The sequence below is a fragment of the Rhizopus microsporus genome (genome assembly GCF_002708625.1).
Source record: "Rhizopus microsporus ATCC 52813 unplaced genomic scaffold scaffold_6, whole genome shotgun sequence".
Lineage (NCBI taxonomy): Eukaryota > Fungi > Mucoromycota > Mucoromycetes > Mucorales > Rhizopodaceae > Rhizopus > Rhizopus microsporus.
The window spans coordinates 142893-156411 of NW_019671921.1; the positions used below are offsets into that span (position 1 = coordinate 142893).

Here is a 13519-nt window from a genome sequence, read left to right on the forward strand (position 1 = left end):
TTTTTTCTGTAGATTTTTATCGACATTACTACCTTTTCGCAGCAACAGATTTTGAGTAACTAGACACAACACCTGCAGATTTTGAAGCAAACTCTGTATAACTTTCTATGCTTTCAGAACTGTCATTGAACGTACAGCAGATGCATTGCATGCAATTCCGTTTATAGGTTACAACTCAAATCTTTATGCTAGCTGTCTAAATTAAGTTCCTTTCATGTCAACAAGCAAACTTGTATTCATTTTGTAAAGACATTCTTTTCGTGTCTTGATAAACAATATTTTATAATGCTTATAATAAAGCCTATTGATATGCTTTGGACCTTTTTTTTTTTGCTATAATGAATGAATTAAATCGGCGATTAGTCAGACGTGTTTTTCACGCAAGAGATTTTTTTCGTGAACGCGTAGTTTTTTTGTACATTCCCATATTAGGGGAGACTTTTTCTTCGCGTTGTCGTAAAAACCTTTTTTATTTCCCTTTTTTCACTTATCATATATTCTCTTGTGTGTATGCTTAGACAGATAGACCTTTTGATAGGAGAACCTTGTCCTGAGTTACTATGTGGTATCTGTCAAGGTAAGGTAACAAAAGAAGAAAAGGACACAGTACTAACATATACTAGATGTCTTGGATGAGCCTATTCAAGTTCATTGTCCAGAAGGTATAGCTCAGTATACTCAATCTCAGAATGTTGTCATTAACAAATGAATAGATCATTTATTTTGTAGTAAATGTATTCAAAAGCATATAGAAACAGAAAACACTTGCCCATTATGCTTCACAGCCATCGACAAAACTTCTTTCCAACTATCGAAATTTGCACAAAGGCAGATCAGTCGACTGCGCATTCAATGCCCTAATCATATCAATGGTTGTCCATGGCAAGGTCTTCGAGGAGATAACCACATAGAACATGTAAGCAGATAAAGATAACTTTATGCCATCAAAAACTCATTGAATGTAGTGTGAATATGTGCTCTTCCCATGTCCCAATACGGAAAATGGATGCACAGAAAAGAATTTGTTAAAGATCAACATGAAGCAACATATAGATGAATGTCCATATCAGCAGATGACATGTCCAAATAATATGCCTTTATGCCAACCATTTTTAAGAAAGGATCTAGGGAAGCACGAGAACGAATGCCAATCTTATACATGTCCATATGCACATGAAGGGTGTCCATTTATTGGCACGTTAAACCAAGCAAAGGCTCACTGCGAAGGATATTGTGGAAGATTGCACAAGACAGTTGATGATTTGACAGAGGAAGTGAAGCGATTAAACAAGATCATACAAGATATATCATTTGGATTGTCAGTGAATATGCCTTCTACACCAGAAAACTGTGGTAATCAAAAAGATAACGGTCCTACAGTCACTAAAAAGGAGGATCAGGATACGTCAATGAATGAGATGGCACTGTTTCATGAAATGTTCAACAGTGATCTTTTCGAACCTCTAGACTTGAACAACGACGAATCTCAAGGCACTAGCAATAATACCAACAGCAGCCTTCAGATGTCATCATCACAAACAACCTCAGCCACTACAATGCAACAAGCAGAGCAAGAGCAGGCATCGACAGAGATGATGGATATAAGTTCACTAGACTTTTTAAATTCGCTTTCTGTAGACAATTTAAATTTGAACAGCAATATCTTTGATGCACCTTCACCACAGCCTCTTGAGTTTATACCACCAACAACTGTTCCAAAACGAACAAGCAATGGAAAGAAGATCCGATATAGCAAAAATGTTCGATTAGCTCACAGTGCGCTCAGGATGGCCCGTGAGAGGACAGCGAATGTAAATAATCCGACGAACGATGCCATTCTGAATAATCTGAATATTGCTAAACAAAAGAACAATCAACTCACGTTTAAGCATGTAACCGATGTAAATAAATTTATAAATACTGATGAAGCCAAGTCAACCAAGAAGGAAAAGAAAAAATCAACAAACATCAAATCTGCTGAATCACCCAAACCAGATTCACCGCTATCTCCTTCACAGAATAGTTCAAAACGAAGACCCATGTTTATATTAGCTTCTTCTTATTTATCAAACTACAATACAAGTAATAACAATAATGCCGCCACCAATAATAACCAAGAAGCATAGCTCATTGTACATACATTATAGACACTAATAAATTTCTCTTCAATTTTGCTCGACTTGCTGTTCTAATTCTCTATTCCTTTGCTCTACTTGCTTTAATTTTTCTTGTAGTTCTTCATTACGCTCCTTTAACTTTTCCAGTTCTTCTTGATGTGTAAAGCTTATGCTTAGTACTACCGCTTCAATCACCTTGACAACACGCCAAAGACGGAATATGATCAATAACCTGATCAAAAAAAGTTAATGTCCCCCTTTTCCCTTTTCTTTTTTCTTTTTTACCCAGCTACTTCTCTTTCTTTTCCTTTTAACACGATCTCCAGTACAAATGTTGTAATAACCACTAGACATAAATATATGAGTTTTAGTTTTTCTTGACTATTCAATCCCCTACCTGCAGCATCGAATACATGAAGCTTCCAGTGTGGCCAACCAGGCAGAAAATATCGCGGACCAAACGCAATAAGAGACAAGATAATTTCGAGCATAAATAAGACACAGATACAAACACTGATAACTTCTGCCATTTCAAAGGCAACAATTAACCAATGAGTATTATTGTGTATCTTGTTAAAAGGAGCTTGACATTCGTGAAAGAAGGTATAAATGATTTGAATGAACACAGAAGCAGCATCGACTAATGTCAGACATAGAATGCCAATATGAAACTTTTGGTCTTCTAAATACTCTCCAAGCTTGTGACGCCAAGTGATCTCTTGCTCTTCTTCGTGAGTATGTGTGGGTAAAGTGCCGTAATAAGACATGATACAGTCAGGCTTATGGAAATTGGCGTTTTCTAAAAAACAATTGGCCGAAAGTCAAAAAAAAAGATCGGACTTTAAAAAATAAATGTCACAAGGTTAAATTATTTTTGGCACAAGTTGGTAACTAAAATTAGCCGAAGAATTGCATTTAATTGGCAGATGTTTTTGGCGGTTTTTTTTTGTCCTTTTTGCTTCTTTATAAAAATATAACATAACAATGACTACATTCTTTTATGAAGATGGACAAGAAAACCTTCTCAATGAACATGGAGAAAAAGTTTACGATCCAATGGAAGATGTTTTAACACAAATTGACGATCCCAATATAGTTCTTGAAACGATAACCAATCGAGAAACTTACTTGAGTGCTAAACGCCCCGAAAAAGCTACTGGTGAACCATCAGTTACGAAGCCGTTGAAATACCGTACTGCACTGAATTGGTGGCAACATTTATGAAGAAACGGAAGGAGTGCCGTATAAAAATAGTGAAAAAAAACAGTGGTCCAAAAAGCTCATTTACAACTGAGCATAACGAGTACATTACCAAGCTACTTGACAACGACCCTCAGATATTTGCGGACGATATAATAAATAGCTTGGCTGAATAATTCGAAGGCTTCACCATTTCAAAATCGCAAATGAACAACCATTTACGTAATACTATGCTTATCACTATAAAAAAGCCATATTTCGAACCTGAAGTTAAAAACTCAGTAGAGAATCTCCAGACACGATTCGAATGGTTTATGAAATGGAAAGATTCTGATCTGGATTTTACAAAAAATTGTATTTTTATAGATGAAGCCGGTTTCCACATCAACATGAGACTCAATTGGGCCAGATCGAAAAGTGGAAAAAAGGCCATCGTAAAGCAACCACAAACCAGAGCACCAACACATACAATCATTGGTGCCATTCGCTCCTCTAGCATTATTCACGTTGCGAAGAAGCTTTTAAAGGAAGTTATATAGTTCTAGATAATGCTTCTATTCATAAGTCTAAGCCGATGAGAAGAAAGATCGAGAGTAAGGGTTACAGAGTAATGTATCTGCCTCCCTACTCGCCTGAATTGAACCCTATTGAACAGTTTTGGGCAATAGTTAAAGGGAAGATGAAGCGTGACAGACTAATGAATGAAGAAAATCTGTCTAGTAGAATTACTGATGCTTGTAATGATATACTCATCAGTGACCTTAATGGTTTCTGTAATCATTCTAAGCGCCAAATTGTTAATTGTTATAATAAGACACCTTTCTAATATACAGTCGTTCCAACGCCAAAGGGCGGTTTTCTAATAAAGCTTCCCAAAGGACGCTTTTAATTTTTCCAAAAGGCGGTTTTGATTCATCCAATGAGCGGTTTAATTTTCCCAAAGAGCGGTTTTTATTTTTTCAAAAGGGTGGTTTTTTTTTTTAAAGCTCAGGCCATCGTGTCCTCTATCGTGTCCTCTATCGTGTCCTCTATCGTGTCCTCTATCTTGTCCTCTATCTTGTCCATTTCTTTCTAAAGCTCAGGCTATCTTGGTATCCTTATCAACAATGACTACTACCAGTAGAGAGCGTGCAATATGCATGTTCTACCATTGAGATTATGACAAGACTAAAGCCAGTGAACTACTCAATGCTATTGAAAAACTAGATCTCGAAATTTGTTATAAAGATGATCCCTGTAAACCGATTTTGTACTCAATCAGAAGTCTAATTCATGATCCTGAATGTCATCAGTATCATGCTTTACTAAAAAAAAAAAAAGATATAGCAAATAGAAACAAGCTCCCAATTAAATAACGGCTTCGATTTCGTTATTTGTTTTCGCTACAAAGCCATTTTAGGGCTTAATCTCGATTTCTTTTTGAAATGAAATAAAATCGCTTTATTTATACTTTGTGATAAAGATCATTTAGATCTCTGTAGAGCCTTTTTTCTACAGTCAAATACTTTAATCTTGTCAGAATCGTTCAAAAGTTCCTGTGTATCATAGACATGACTGGCGTCACAGCTGGCTAATTTGTCGATATTTGGATTGTTCCTATTATTATAGACCGTGCGTAGCCATTTCAATTCTTTTTTTCTTTTTTTAAAAAAAAAGGACATACTTTAAGAACACTTTCAAATCTTCACAATTTGTCGTTAGTCCCACAAAATCAATTGCCACAATGCAGACTCTCTCCAATGAAGAAATATACACCAGCATATCTAATGAATAAACTAAAATTTAGTTATGATCATGATGCCATAACGTTTCCTTTCTCACCTTGCATATCACCATCTGCATGTATCTGTGACAATATATGTTCTTGCTTGTTTAAGTCCCTTTCCAATAACGATTCATTTGCATAAACAGTAAACAGAGGCGAAAACCTTGCTAACTAAGGACCTGTTCTTCAAGTTTTTGCACATTAGATTCAACAAACGAACGCGTGAGTCATCATCTTTTTTGCATGAGACTTTCTCGCATAGCCTATCACATGATAACCTTCGTCTTTTAAACTCTGAATAAATTTTTGATAGCGAGGTAAATGGTTCACAATGTCTTCTATTACATTGTCTAAATGCTAGGTTAATTATGATCCAATAAAATTATGAACGGTTACTGTATGTCTTACCGATATACTCATCCTTTAAAACATAGAGTGAGCGTACTGAAGCTTTCTGTTGTAGATCATTGAATTTTCTCTTTATTCCACTTTCAGTCAAACACAATTTTCTTGAGTTACACCATTTGCCAAAACCATAAGCAGTTTTTTCACTGAAAATATCCGCGTATTTCCAAACAACGCTTAGAATATCACTATGCTTAAGCTTTTGCAAGCATAAGCTTCTTCATTGTTTGGGTTTACTGGTAAAAATGCAGTGTTCAGAAAATTTATGAGTTGAGCTTGATTGACTAAACAAAAAGTTTATCTATGAATAATCGAAAATACAAAGCATTTTCTTTTTTGCTAAAACTTTACCAATTTTTTTCGTTTTAACTTCACTTTGATTGTTTTTTTCAGGAGCTTCAGTTATCTTTTGATAAGCAAGATAATTATACGGATCTGCTTTTATGGAATTTGTATATAGCAGAAATGGTTTACAGGGATCATCTTTATAACAAATTTCGAGATCTAGTTTTTCAATAGCATTGAGTAGTTCACTGGCTTTAGTCTTGTCATAATCTCAATGGTAGAACATGCATATTGCACGCTCTCTACTGGTAGTAGTCATTGTTGATAAGGATACCAAGATAGCCTGAGCTTTAGAAAGAAATGGACAAGATAGAGGACAAGATAGAGGACACGATAGAGGACACGATAGAGGACACGATGGCCTGAGCTTTAAAAAAAAAAACCACCCTTTTGAAAAAATAAAAACCGCTCTTTGGGAAAATTAAACCGCTCATTGGATGAATCAAAACCGCCTTTTGGAAAAATTAAAAGCGTCCTTTGGGAAGCTTTATTAGAAAACCGCCCTTTGGCGTTGGAACGACTGTATATTAGAAAGGTGTCTTATTATAACAATTAACAATTTGGCGCTTAGAATGATTACAGAAACCATTAAGGTCACTGATGAGTATATCATTACAAGCATCAGTAATTCTACTAGACAGATTTTCTTCATTCATTAGTCTGTCACGCTTCATCTTCCCTTTAACTATTGCCCAAAACTGTTCAATAGGGTTCAATTCAGGCGAGTAGGGAGGCAGATACATTACTCTGTAACCCTTACTCTCGATCTTTCTTCTCATCGGCTTAGACTTATGAATAGAAGCATTATCTAGAACTATATAACTTCCTTTAAAAGCTTCTTCGCAACGTGAATAATGCTAGAGGAGCGAATGGCACCAATGATTGTATGTGTTGGTGCTCTGGTTTGTGGTTGCTTTACGATGGCCTTTTTTCCACTTTTCGATCTGGCCCAATTGAGTCTCATGTTGATGTGGAAACCGGCTTCATCTATAAAAATACAATTTTTTGTAAAATCCAGATCAGAATCTTTCCATTTCATAAACCATTCGAATCGTGTCTGGAGATTCTCTACTGAGTTTTTAACTTCAGGTTCGAAATATGGCTTTTTTATAGTGATAAGCATAGTATTACGTAAATGGTTGTTCATTTGCGATTTTGAAATGGTGAAGCCTTCGAATTATTCAGCCAAGCTATTTATTATATCGTCCGCAAATATCTGAGGGTCGTTGTCAAGTAGCTTGGTAATGTACTCGTTATGCTCAGTTGTAAATGAGCTTTTTGGACCACTGTTTTTTTTCACTATTTTTATACGGCACTCCTTCCGTTTCTTCATAAATGTTGCCACCAATTCAGTGCAGTACGGTATTTCAACGGCTTCGTAACTGATGGTTCACCAGTAGCTTTTTCGGGGCGTTTAGCACTCAAGTAAGTTTCTCGATTGGTTATCGTTTCAAGAACTATATTGGGATCGTCAATTTGTGTTAAAACATCTTCCATTGGATCGTAAACTTTTTCTCCATGTTCATTGAGAAGGTTTTCTTGTCCATCTTCATAAAAGAATGTAGTCATTGTTATGTTATATTTTTATAAAGAAGCAAAAAGGACAAAAAAAAACCGCCAAAAACATGACTGTAAAAGAAAAGAAAATTAAGTTGTTACACACTTTAAAGCACCACGAGTGTCACGGTACTTTCTTGTGGCGCTTAGTGTACAATCCTAACCCATCAGAGAGAGAGAGAGAGAATAAAACTATCTGCTAAAGTATGCATTTTTATGAACTATTATGTCTTTATTGCTTTTTTTTTTCTTTTTCAAGTCTTTAAAAAGATAAAGTGTATTCGGTAAATAGAATAATGTTGCTTAGACTCTTTATGTTATTGAACAAGCAACACTGGCGAAAAAGAGTGTCATTAAAGTAAAAAAAATGTTCTTGATACGTATATGTTTAAAGCAATAATATATAAGTTTTATTATATAAAAGCGATAGAACCATGGACAAAAGAGTACGGCAATAATGGTACCATGTTCGAACTGCCGGTAGTTTCTCTCTTTCTGCTAGCCAATTCTGTATGGGCCATCTTCATCGTTTTTTTACCTTTCCAGATAAGCTCTAGAAGAGGCAAGAAGTCAACGGACATGGCCTCCACAGAGAATGTGAGTTCAAACTTGCATGTTTTTGTAACCCATGAGATGTATTGGTCGACAGGGACATCCATAACAGCAAGTTCCATGTCTAGACCTAACATACGTATTACCGAGTGCTTCCTTACTACTGCAAATACATCTAGCTTATCCATTATTAAAAACCCCATTGTTCCGAGGTCGTTTATTCTATCAAGGTTCTTCTGTGCAAACAATGCTCGTATATCTCTGAGTATCTTTGATAGCTTCGTGAGACCACCATCAAAATGTTTGTCGTCAGCTAAAGTGAGCTGGTCTTTTCATACATCGCATACACCATGTTTGTTGTTACATATCTTTAAAAGAATGTCGATCATTGCATCTGTAGCTTTTCTTAACTTTCTATCTTTAGCCTCCAGCCCTCTCTCTTCATTTCTGGCAAAAGCAACAGCCACACTTGCTCTTTCACCGAACAACGTCTTGACTTCTTTGTCTTTGCATGCTCTGTTAAGGAATGAACATATTTTACGCAAAAGGTCAGTTTCTGGATGGTCATTCAGCTATAGCTTATCGTTGTACAGGAATAGCTTTGACATTCTGGTCATGCTTCCTTTATCCCACTTCTTGTCAAAATCAACGGCAGGATCATGCTTTTGGCTGTCAGTAAAGTTGTACAGCCCTTTATTGAAAGATCTTAAAAACTCAGAAGAACCAACGTCATTGTGCTACTTTGTACTAGATGTGCTAGTTTAGTACCTAACAACACCATGTTATATTCTTGAAGATTAGCTGGGGCAGTTGATAAGTATTGTGAACAATTTTATCTAACCTCATTTAGGTTGGTAGTAGTAAAATAATGCTTCAAAATAAAATCATCTGGATTAAACATCATTGAGTGTACTAGGTGCTTGTATCTTGACCCTATGCCATTCACGTAAATAAGTGAATACAATGCCCATAAAATTGAAAGTAAATATAGCAAGTGAAAAAATCCTAGTAGACCTCCTCTTATAATAACATGATCTACACAACTCTTTAGCTGCTTAAGCTCATCTGTTAAAAATAACAAGACTTGGTTATAGAATGTATACAACAAGTTTGATCTGTGTCGTTCAAGAGCAGTGCGAAAACGAGAGTTCATACTCAAAAAGGATACCATTCTCACAAATAATTACAGATATTAGCAACAAGATTGTCCAGTCGCCTTTTCAGGCCATGGCTGCCTTGCACCATCATTCTTCCAAATGGTATACGAGTATCTTAGGTAAGCAAGACCAAGTAGCACAGATATATGAAAGGAATATTACACTACTATATTTGGGCATATGCCAAGCTGGTGCGTGTGTCAATACTGTATTTTTATTAATTATTGACGTTAATTTGATAAAATATTTTCGTAAAAAGACGACAAAGAAAAACACGTTTGAATAAAACGACATCATGTCAAAAGAGAGAAAAAGTATGTTAGTATTAGAGTACATATCCTAATATTAGTTTTACTTACCACCAAGGTGCACTCTGGGGAGGGTAGCGATAACTACCCAGGAAAGTTTAAACAAAAAAAAAAAAAAGGAACGGAGGACAGAGAGAACCCAGGGCGTCAGAAGAGACTATTGGAGAACGTTCCAGATACACGCCAGAGAGCAGAGAGGGCGGGACAAGCGAGTCAGAGCAAGGACCATGAGGACAGGCTAGTTTTGATTGGCGAATCTTTGAACACTCAGAGGGACACTTGATAACTGCTGTAAAGAAGCAAAAAAAGGACTCAATTAAAATGGGTTTTATATGTTTTTCTTTTTCAAATAGGTTTCAGGATTGGGTATTTAAGACAAAGAAATCATGTCAAATAGGAGCAATCTGCTTCGTGACCATTCAAGAATATGCATTGCCAAATATGACTACATGTTCTTCTGATTTCATGGAAAAACCGAATAAAGAATTTAAACTTTTACAAGGAGACTAAAGAGGGCTATTTCTAACATTAAATTAACCAACTCCAAGACATCCCACCTGTTAATATTACTGTCAAATGGAATAGTGAGCCATATTCTTTTTGTATTTGTTATTACTCTAATAACATTACAATGGTTTCAATACGACATCTAAATTTGGAAATACAGTATATCCATGGATGTCAGGGCTGATACTACGAAAATATTCTTGGTAACGACGAATTTACATTTCATACAACATGAATTTTGTTCTCACCATTGGGTGCATTTATTTTCGATCACAGGCGAATTTACTTTCCGGAAAGTCAATATATCTTTTTATTTTTGATTGAAATGTAAAATGTGAAAAAGAGAGGGTGGGGGGAATGTGACAAATGGAAGAGATGTATACATGTATTTAAACAGTGCCAGCCAATTCATTCTTACCAATAACGTGTACCTTGAATCCGATCTCACGGAGTTGGACAGCGTCAACAAGCAAACGACCATCAAATAAGAAAGCTGGCTTATTCATGTTGTCGTAGATCTTTTGGTAGTCAAGAGCGTCTGATTTGAATTCATCCCATTCGGTCACAATGACAACAGCATCAGCACCTTGGGCGGCTTCATAGGCACTAGAGCAGATAGTAATTTGCTTATCAAGTTCTTTGCGGTTATCAACTACACCGGGTTCTGAAAGGTCCATGTAGATCTGTTCAGATTCCACCTTAGGATCATAGATAGCAACACGTGCGTTTTCTTGAAGGAAGTCCTTGATAAGGGTGATAGCAGCTGATTCACGGGTATCTCCAGTATCCTTCTTGAAGGCGAAACCAAGAACAGCAATACGTTTGTTGGTGATTGTATTGAAGAGAGTAGAAATAATCTTGCGGACGAATCGCTTCTTTTGATATTCGTTCATAATGACGACTTGGTGCCAGTAATCGGCAACTTCAGGAAGATTTAATTGACGTGCTAAATAGACCAAATTGAGAATATCCTTTTGGAAACATGATCCACCAAAGCCAACAGAAGCTTTCAAAAACTTAGATCCTAAACGGGTATCACGACCACAAGCATAAGCAACTTCATCAACATCAGCGCCAGTAGCTTCACAGACGGCAGAGAGGGAGTTGATGGAAGAGATACGTTGAGCAAGCATAGCATTGGCAGCCTATAACACATGCGCACACACATGAGTTACTTTTTTCTCTTTTTCCAAAAATGAACTTACCAATTTAGAAAGCTCGGAAGACCAAAGGTTGGTAGTGATAACGCGGTCTTTAGGGACCCAGTTGGCATAGACATCAACCAAAGCTTCTTGAGCCTTGATACCTTCGGGTGTTTGGAGAGCACCGATCAAGACACGGTCAGGTTCAAGAAGATCTCTGATGGCAGTACCCTCAGCCAAAAATTCGGGATTAGATAAGATATCAAAGCGGATACCTTCGGTTGAGTTGGCTTCTAAAATAGTGCGCATACTTTGAGCAGTACGGCAGGGTACAGTGGACTTTTCGACCACAATCTTGGAGGTCTTAGCAACTTGAGCGATACGACGGGTAGCACCTTCGATGTAACTAACAAAGCATAAGCCATTCTCCCTTTTATATATCTATCGTGATCTACTTACGCAAGATCAGCAGCCATACCAGCACCCAAACCAGTCTTCTTGGTAGGAGTGTTGACCGAGACAAAGATTAAATCAGCTTCTTGAATGGCAGTGTCAACATCTGTTGTAAAGAACAAGTTCTTGCCACGACGGTCAAACACGACTTCTTCTAAACCGGGCTCATAAATAGGTAACTTGTCAGAATTCCAAGCGTCGATACGAGCTTGGTTCAAATCAACGATGGTCACCTTGATGTGATGACATTTGTAGGCAATGACAGCACAAGTAGGACCACCTAACCATTAACAGAATTACTACCTTTTACCATTTTTCTTATAAACTATGGCACGTACCAACATAGCCGGCACCAACACAACAGATATTCTTGACAACAACCATATTTTTAATTTGAATAAAGGATTATAAGAAAGAAAAGAGAAGAGAAAGGAACCTAGACTTTATTGGCAGATTTATTAAATTAACAATTCAAGTGGAGATTGAAATAGTGTAATTTATAGTAGCAAGCTGGCCTTGACGATCTTTTTTTTTGAAAGGTAAAAACTCACCCTACCTTTTTTCTAAATTACACGTGTACTAAAAGGTTTGTATACTGGCCAATCAAAAGTGTGTTGTTTCCCCTTGTGTATATGTTTGTTTATTTATAGTCTATAATGCGTCCCAATCTTTCTTCCACAGCCAGGACAGTAATGTGCCACATCTATACTCGGAATAAGTATTTGGGCTTAATATTCTATTATTAAATACTTGCCTTTAAAGTACTTGACATAGAATGGCACCCAGCAGAGAATGACAGTACAGAGTAGGCTAAAAAAAAGAAAAAACGCGAATTAGCAATAATAAAAAACTAATGGCAATTGATCCTTACAGCATAAAGAATAATAGCCATACCAACGATCCATTTCGATACCGCACCCTTGTTTGTACATATTTTTCACAATTTTCACAAAATGTCTGAGTTTCAAATTCAGGTAGGTGTGGTTGTTTGATCAGTAAGCGCATTCTTTTTAGTTTGGCTGTGCGGATACTCTTTATACTCGGTGTTGTCCATCTATTTGGAATAAACCTTCGCCTGGAATATAGTGATCTCGTTTGATCTTCACTGCTTGTACTAAATGGCGTCATCAGGTCACTTGGTAATGCCTTGTTATTTTTAGGTATCCTATTTGAATCGATTGCAAAGTAATCTTCATCGGCAGTTGACATTCTATTTTGTATTAAAGCAAAAAAGAAAAAGAAAAAGAAAGAGAAACGCAGAGATGTAACTTATGCAAGTAAGATGAGAGTGAGTGAGAGTCCTGCTGATATGGAGAACCATGTAAGCATATCACAGGATAGGGTTGTACTACGAATTCTTTGGTAAAAAGGAGAGTTGTGTAAAAAGGACAAAGCAAAAGATGATCTTTCGCCATTCTTGATATTCACAGGCGTAAAAGTCGAGCTGTGACCGTACCGATTGCCCTAGCATAAACCTTCTCCTTTACATCAACGCTTCTTTTTTTGACAACATTAGCCTCCGCTATCTTTTCCCCTTCTTTCTTCTTTTCTCCTCCTTTTTGAGCTTAAATAATACAGAAATGAGCAAGGAACCTCTGTCATAAGGAGTGCAAGACAGCAAATCATATATTGGTGTAACAGCATCTCGTTTTAGTATTCGTTTATGCAATACCAAAAATAGGTTTTGCGAGCCCTATTTGCCATCAATAACACGGACCTATTGAATGATAGATACAGCCTATCCTTTGGTATACCATCAAATATGACTCTTGATCACTTGATTTTTTCTTTTTTTAATATATGGAGAGGGAGCCATTACACAAAGTCCTATCAAAGACTACTGAATGAGCTACATTCATGCCAATGATTTTTGTATAAGAAATGACTATTGATTCTTTCTTATCGTCTACCCAAGTTGACAAAATCAAAAAAAAACTTCTTTTAACTAATTGATTTCAAATGACTGATTGACAACCTTACTAGAGTCATATCAGGGGTCATTTTTATAAAT

The 13519-nt window shown here is 36.5% G+C and overlaps 8 protein-coding genes across 8 annotated transcripts; 2 read left to right on the forward strand and 6 right to left on the reverse strand.

Annotated features, from left to right (window-relative positions):
• Positions 1-510: 510 nt before the first annotated feature.
• RHIMIDRAFT_236432 (uncharacterized protein) lies at positions 511-2126 on the forward strand (the record flags this gene model as incomplete). Its single annotated transcript, XM_023608551.1, has 4 exons — positions 511-577; positions 624-662; positions 714-916; positions 966-2126. 4 exons carry the CDS (start codon positions 511-513, stop codon positions 2124-2126), a joined length of 1470 nt encoding a protein of 489 aa, XP_023467068.1.
• A 39-nt stretch (positions 2127-2165) lies between these two features.
• On the reverse strand, positions 2166-2884 carry RHIMIDRAFT_236433 (uncharacterized protein; the record flags this gene model as incomplete). The annotated part of the gene is made up of 3 exons (XM_023608552.1): positions 2166-2349; positions 2403-2463; positions 2515-2884. 3 exons carry the CDS (start codon positions 2882-2884, stop codon positions 2166-2168), a joined length of 615 nt encoding a protein of 204 aa, XP_023467069.1.
• Positions 2885-3078: 194 nt separating this feature from the next.
• Positions 3079-4169, forward strand: RHIMIDRAFT_291111 (uncharacterized protein). Its single transcript, XM_023613784.1, has 2 exons — positions 3079-3309; positions 3684-4169. The coding sequence occupies exons 1-2, from the start codon at positions 3102-3104 to the stop codon at positions 3854-3856; spliced, it is 381 nt and encodes a 126-aa protein (XP_023467070.1). The 5' UTR covers positions 3079-3101; the 3' UTR covers positions 3857-4169.
• Positions 4170-4780: 611 nt separating this feature from the next.
• Positions 4781-7424, reverse strand: RHIMIDRAFT_291112 (uncharacterized protein; the record flags this gene model as incomplete). Its single annotated transcript, XM_023613785.1, has 6 exons — positions 6656-7424; positions 5491-5686; positions 5299-5432; positions 5139-5253; positions 4981-5080; positions 4781-4913 (listed from the first exon to the last, which is right to left on the reverse strand). Exons 1-6 carry the CDS (start codon positions 6977-6979, stop codon positions 4781-4783), a joined length of 1002 nt encoding a protein of 333 aa, XP_023467071.1. The 5' UTR covers positions 6980-7424.
• On the reverse strand, positions 6844-7424 carry RHIMIDRAFT_279180 (uncharacterized protein). The gene has a single exon (XM_023612818.1). The coding sequence runs from the start codon at positions 7399-7401 to the stop codon at positions 7162-7164; it is 240 nt and encodes a 79-aa protein (XP_023467072.1). The 5' UTR covers positions 7402-7424; the 3' UTR covers positions 6844-7161.
• A 378-nt stretch (positions 7425-7802) lies between these two features.
• On the reverse strand, positions 7803-8144 carry RHIMIDRAFT_250576 (uncharacterized protein; the record flags this gene model as incomplete). The annotated part of the gene is made up of 1 exon (XM_023610735.1): positions 7803-8144. The coding sequence occupies one exon, from the start codon at positions 8142-8144 to the stop codon at positions 7803-7805; it is 342 nt and encodes a 113-aa protein (XP_023467073.1).
• A 2158-nt stretch (positions 8145-10302) lies between these two features.
• RHIMIDRAFT_250577 (nucleotide sugar dehydrogenase) lies at positions 10303-11892 on the reverse strand (the record flags this gene model as incomplete). The annotated part of the gene is made up of 4 exons (XM_023610736.1): positions 10303-11058; positions 11119-11461; positions 11515-11788; positions 11847-11892. 4 exons carry the CDS (start codon positions 11890-11892, stop codon positions 10303-10305), a joined length of 1419 nt encoding a protein of 472 aa, XP_023467074.1.
• A 267-nt stretch (positions 11893-12159) lies between these two features.
• RHIMIDRAFT_236437 (uncharacterized protein) lies at positions 12160-12717 on the reverse strand (the record flags this gene model as incomplete). The annotated part of the gene is made up of 3 exons (XM_023608553.1): positions 12160-12211; positions 12259-12318; positions 12380-12717. 3 exons carry the CDS (start codon positions 12715-12717, stop codon positions 12160-12162), a joined length of 450 nt encoding a protein of 149 aa, XP_023467075.1.
• Between the last annotated feature and the right edge of the window lie 802 nt (positions 12718-13519).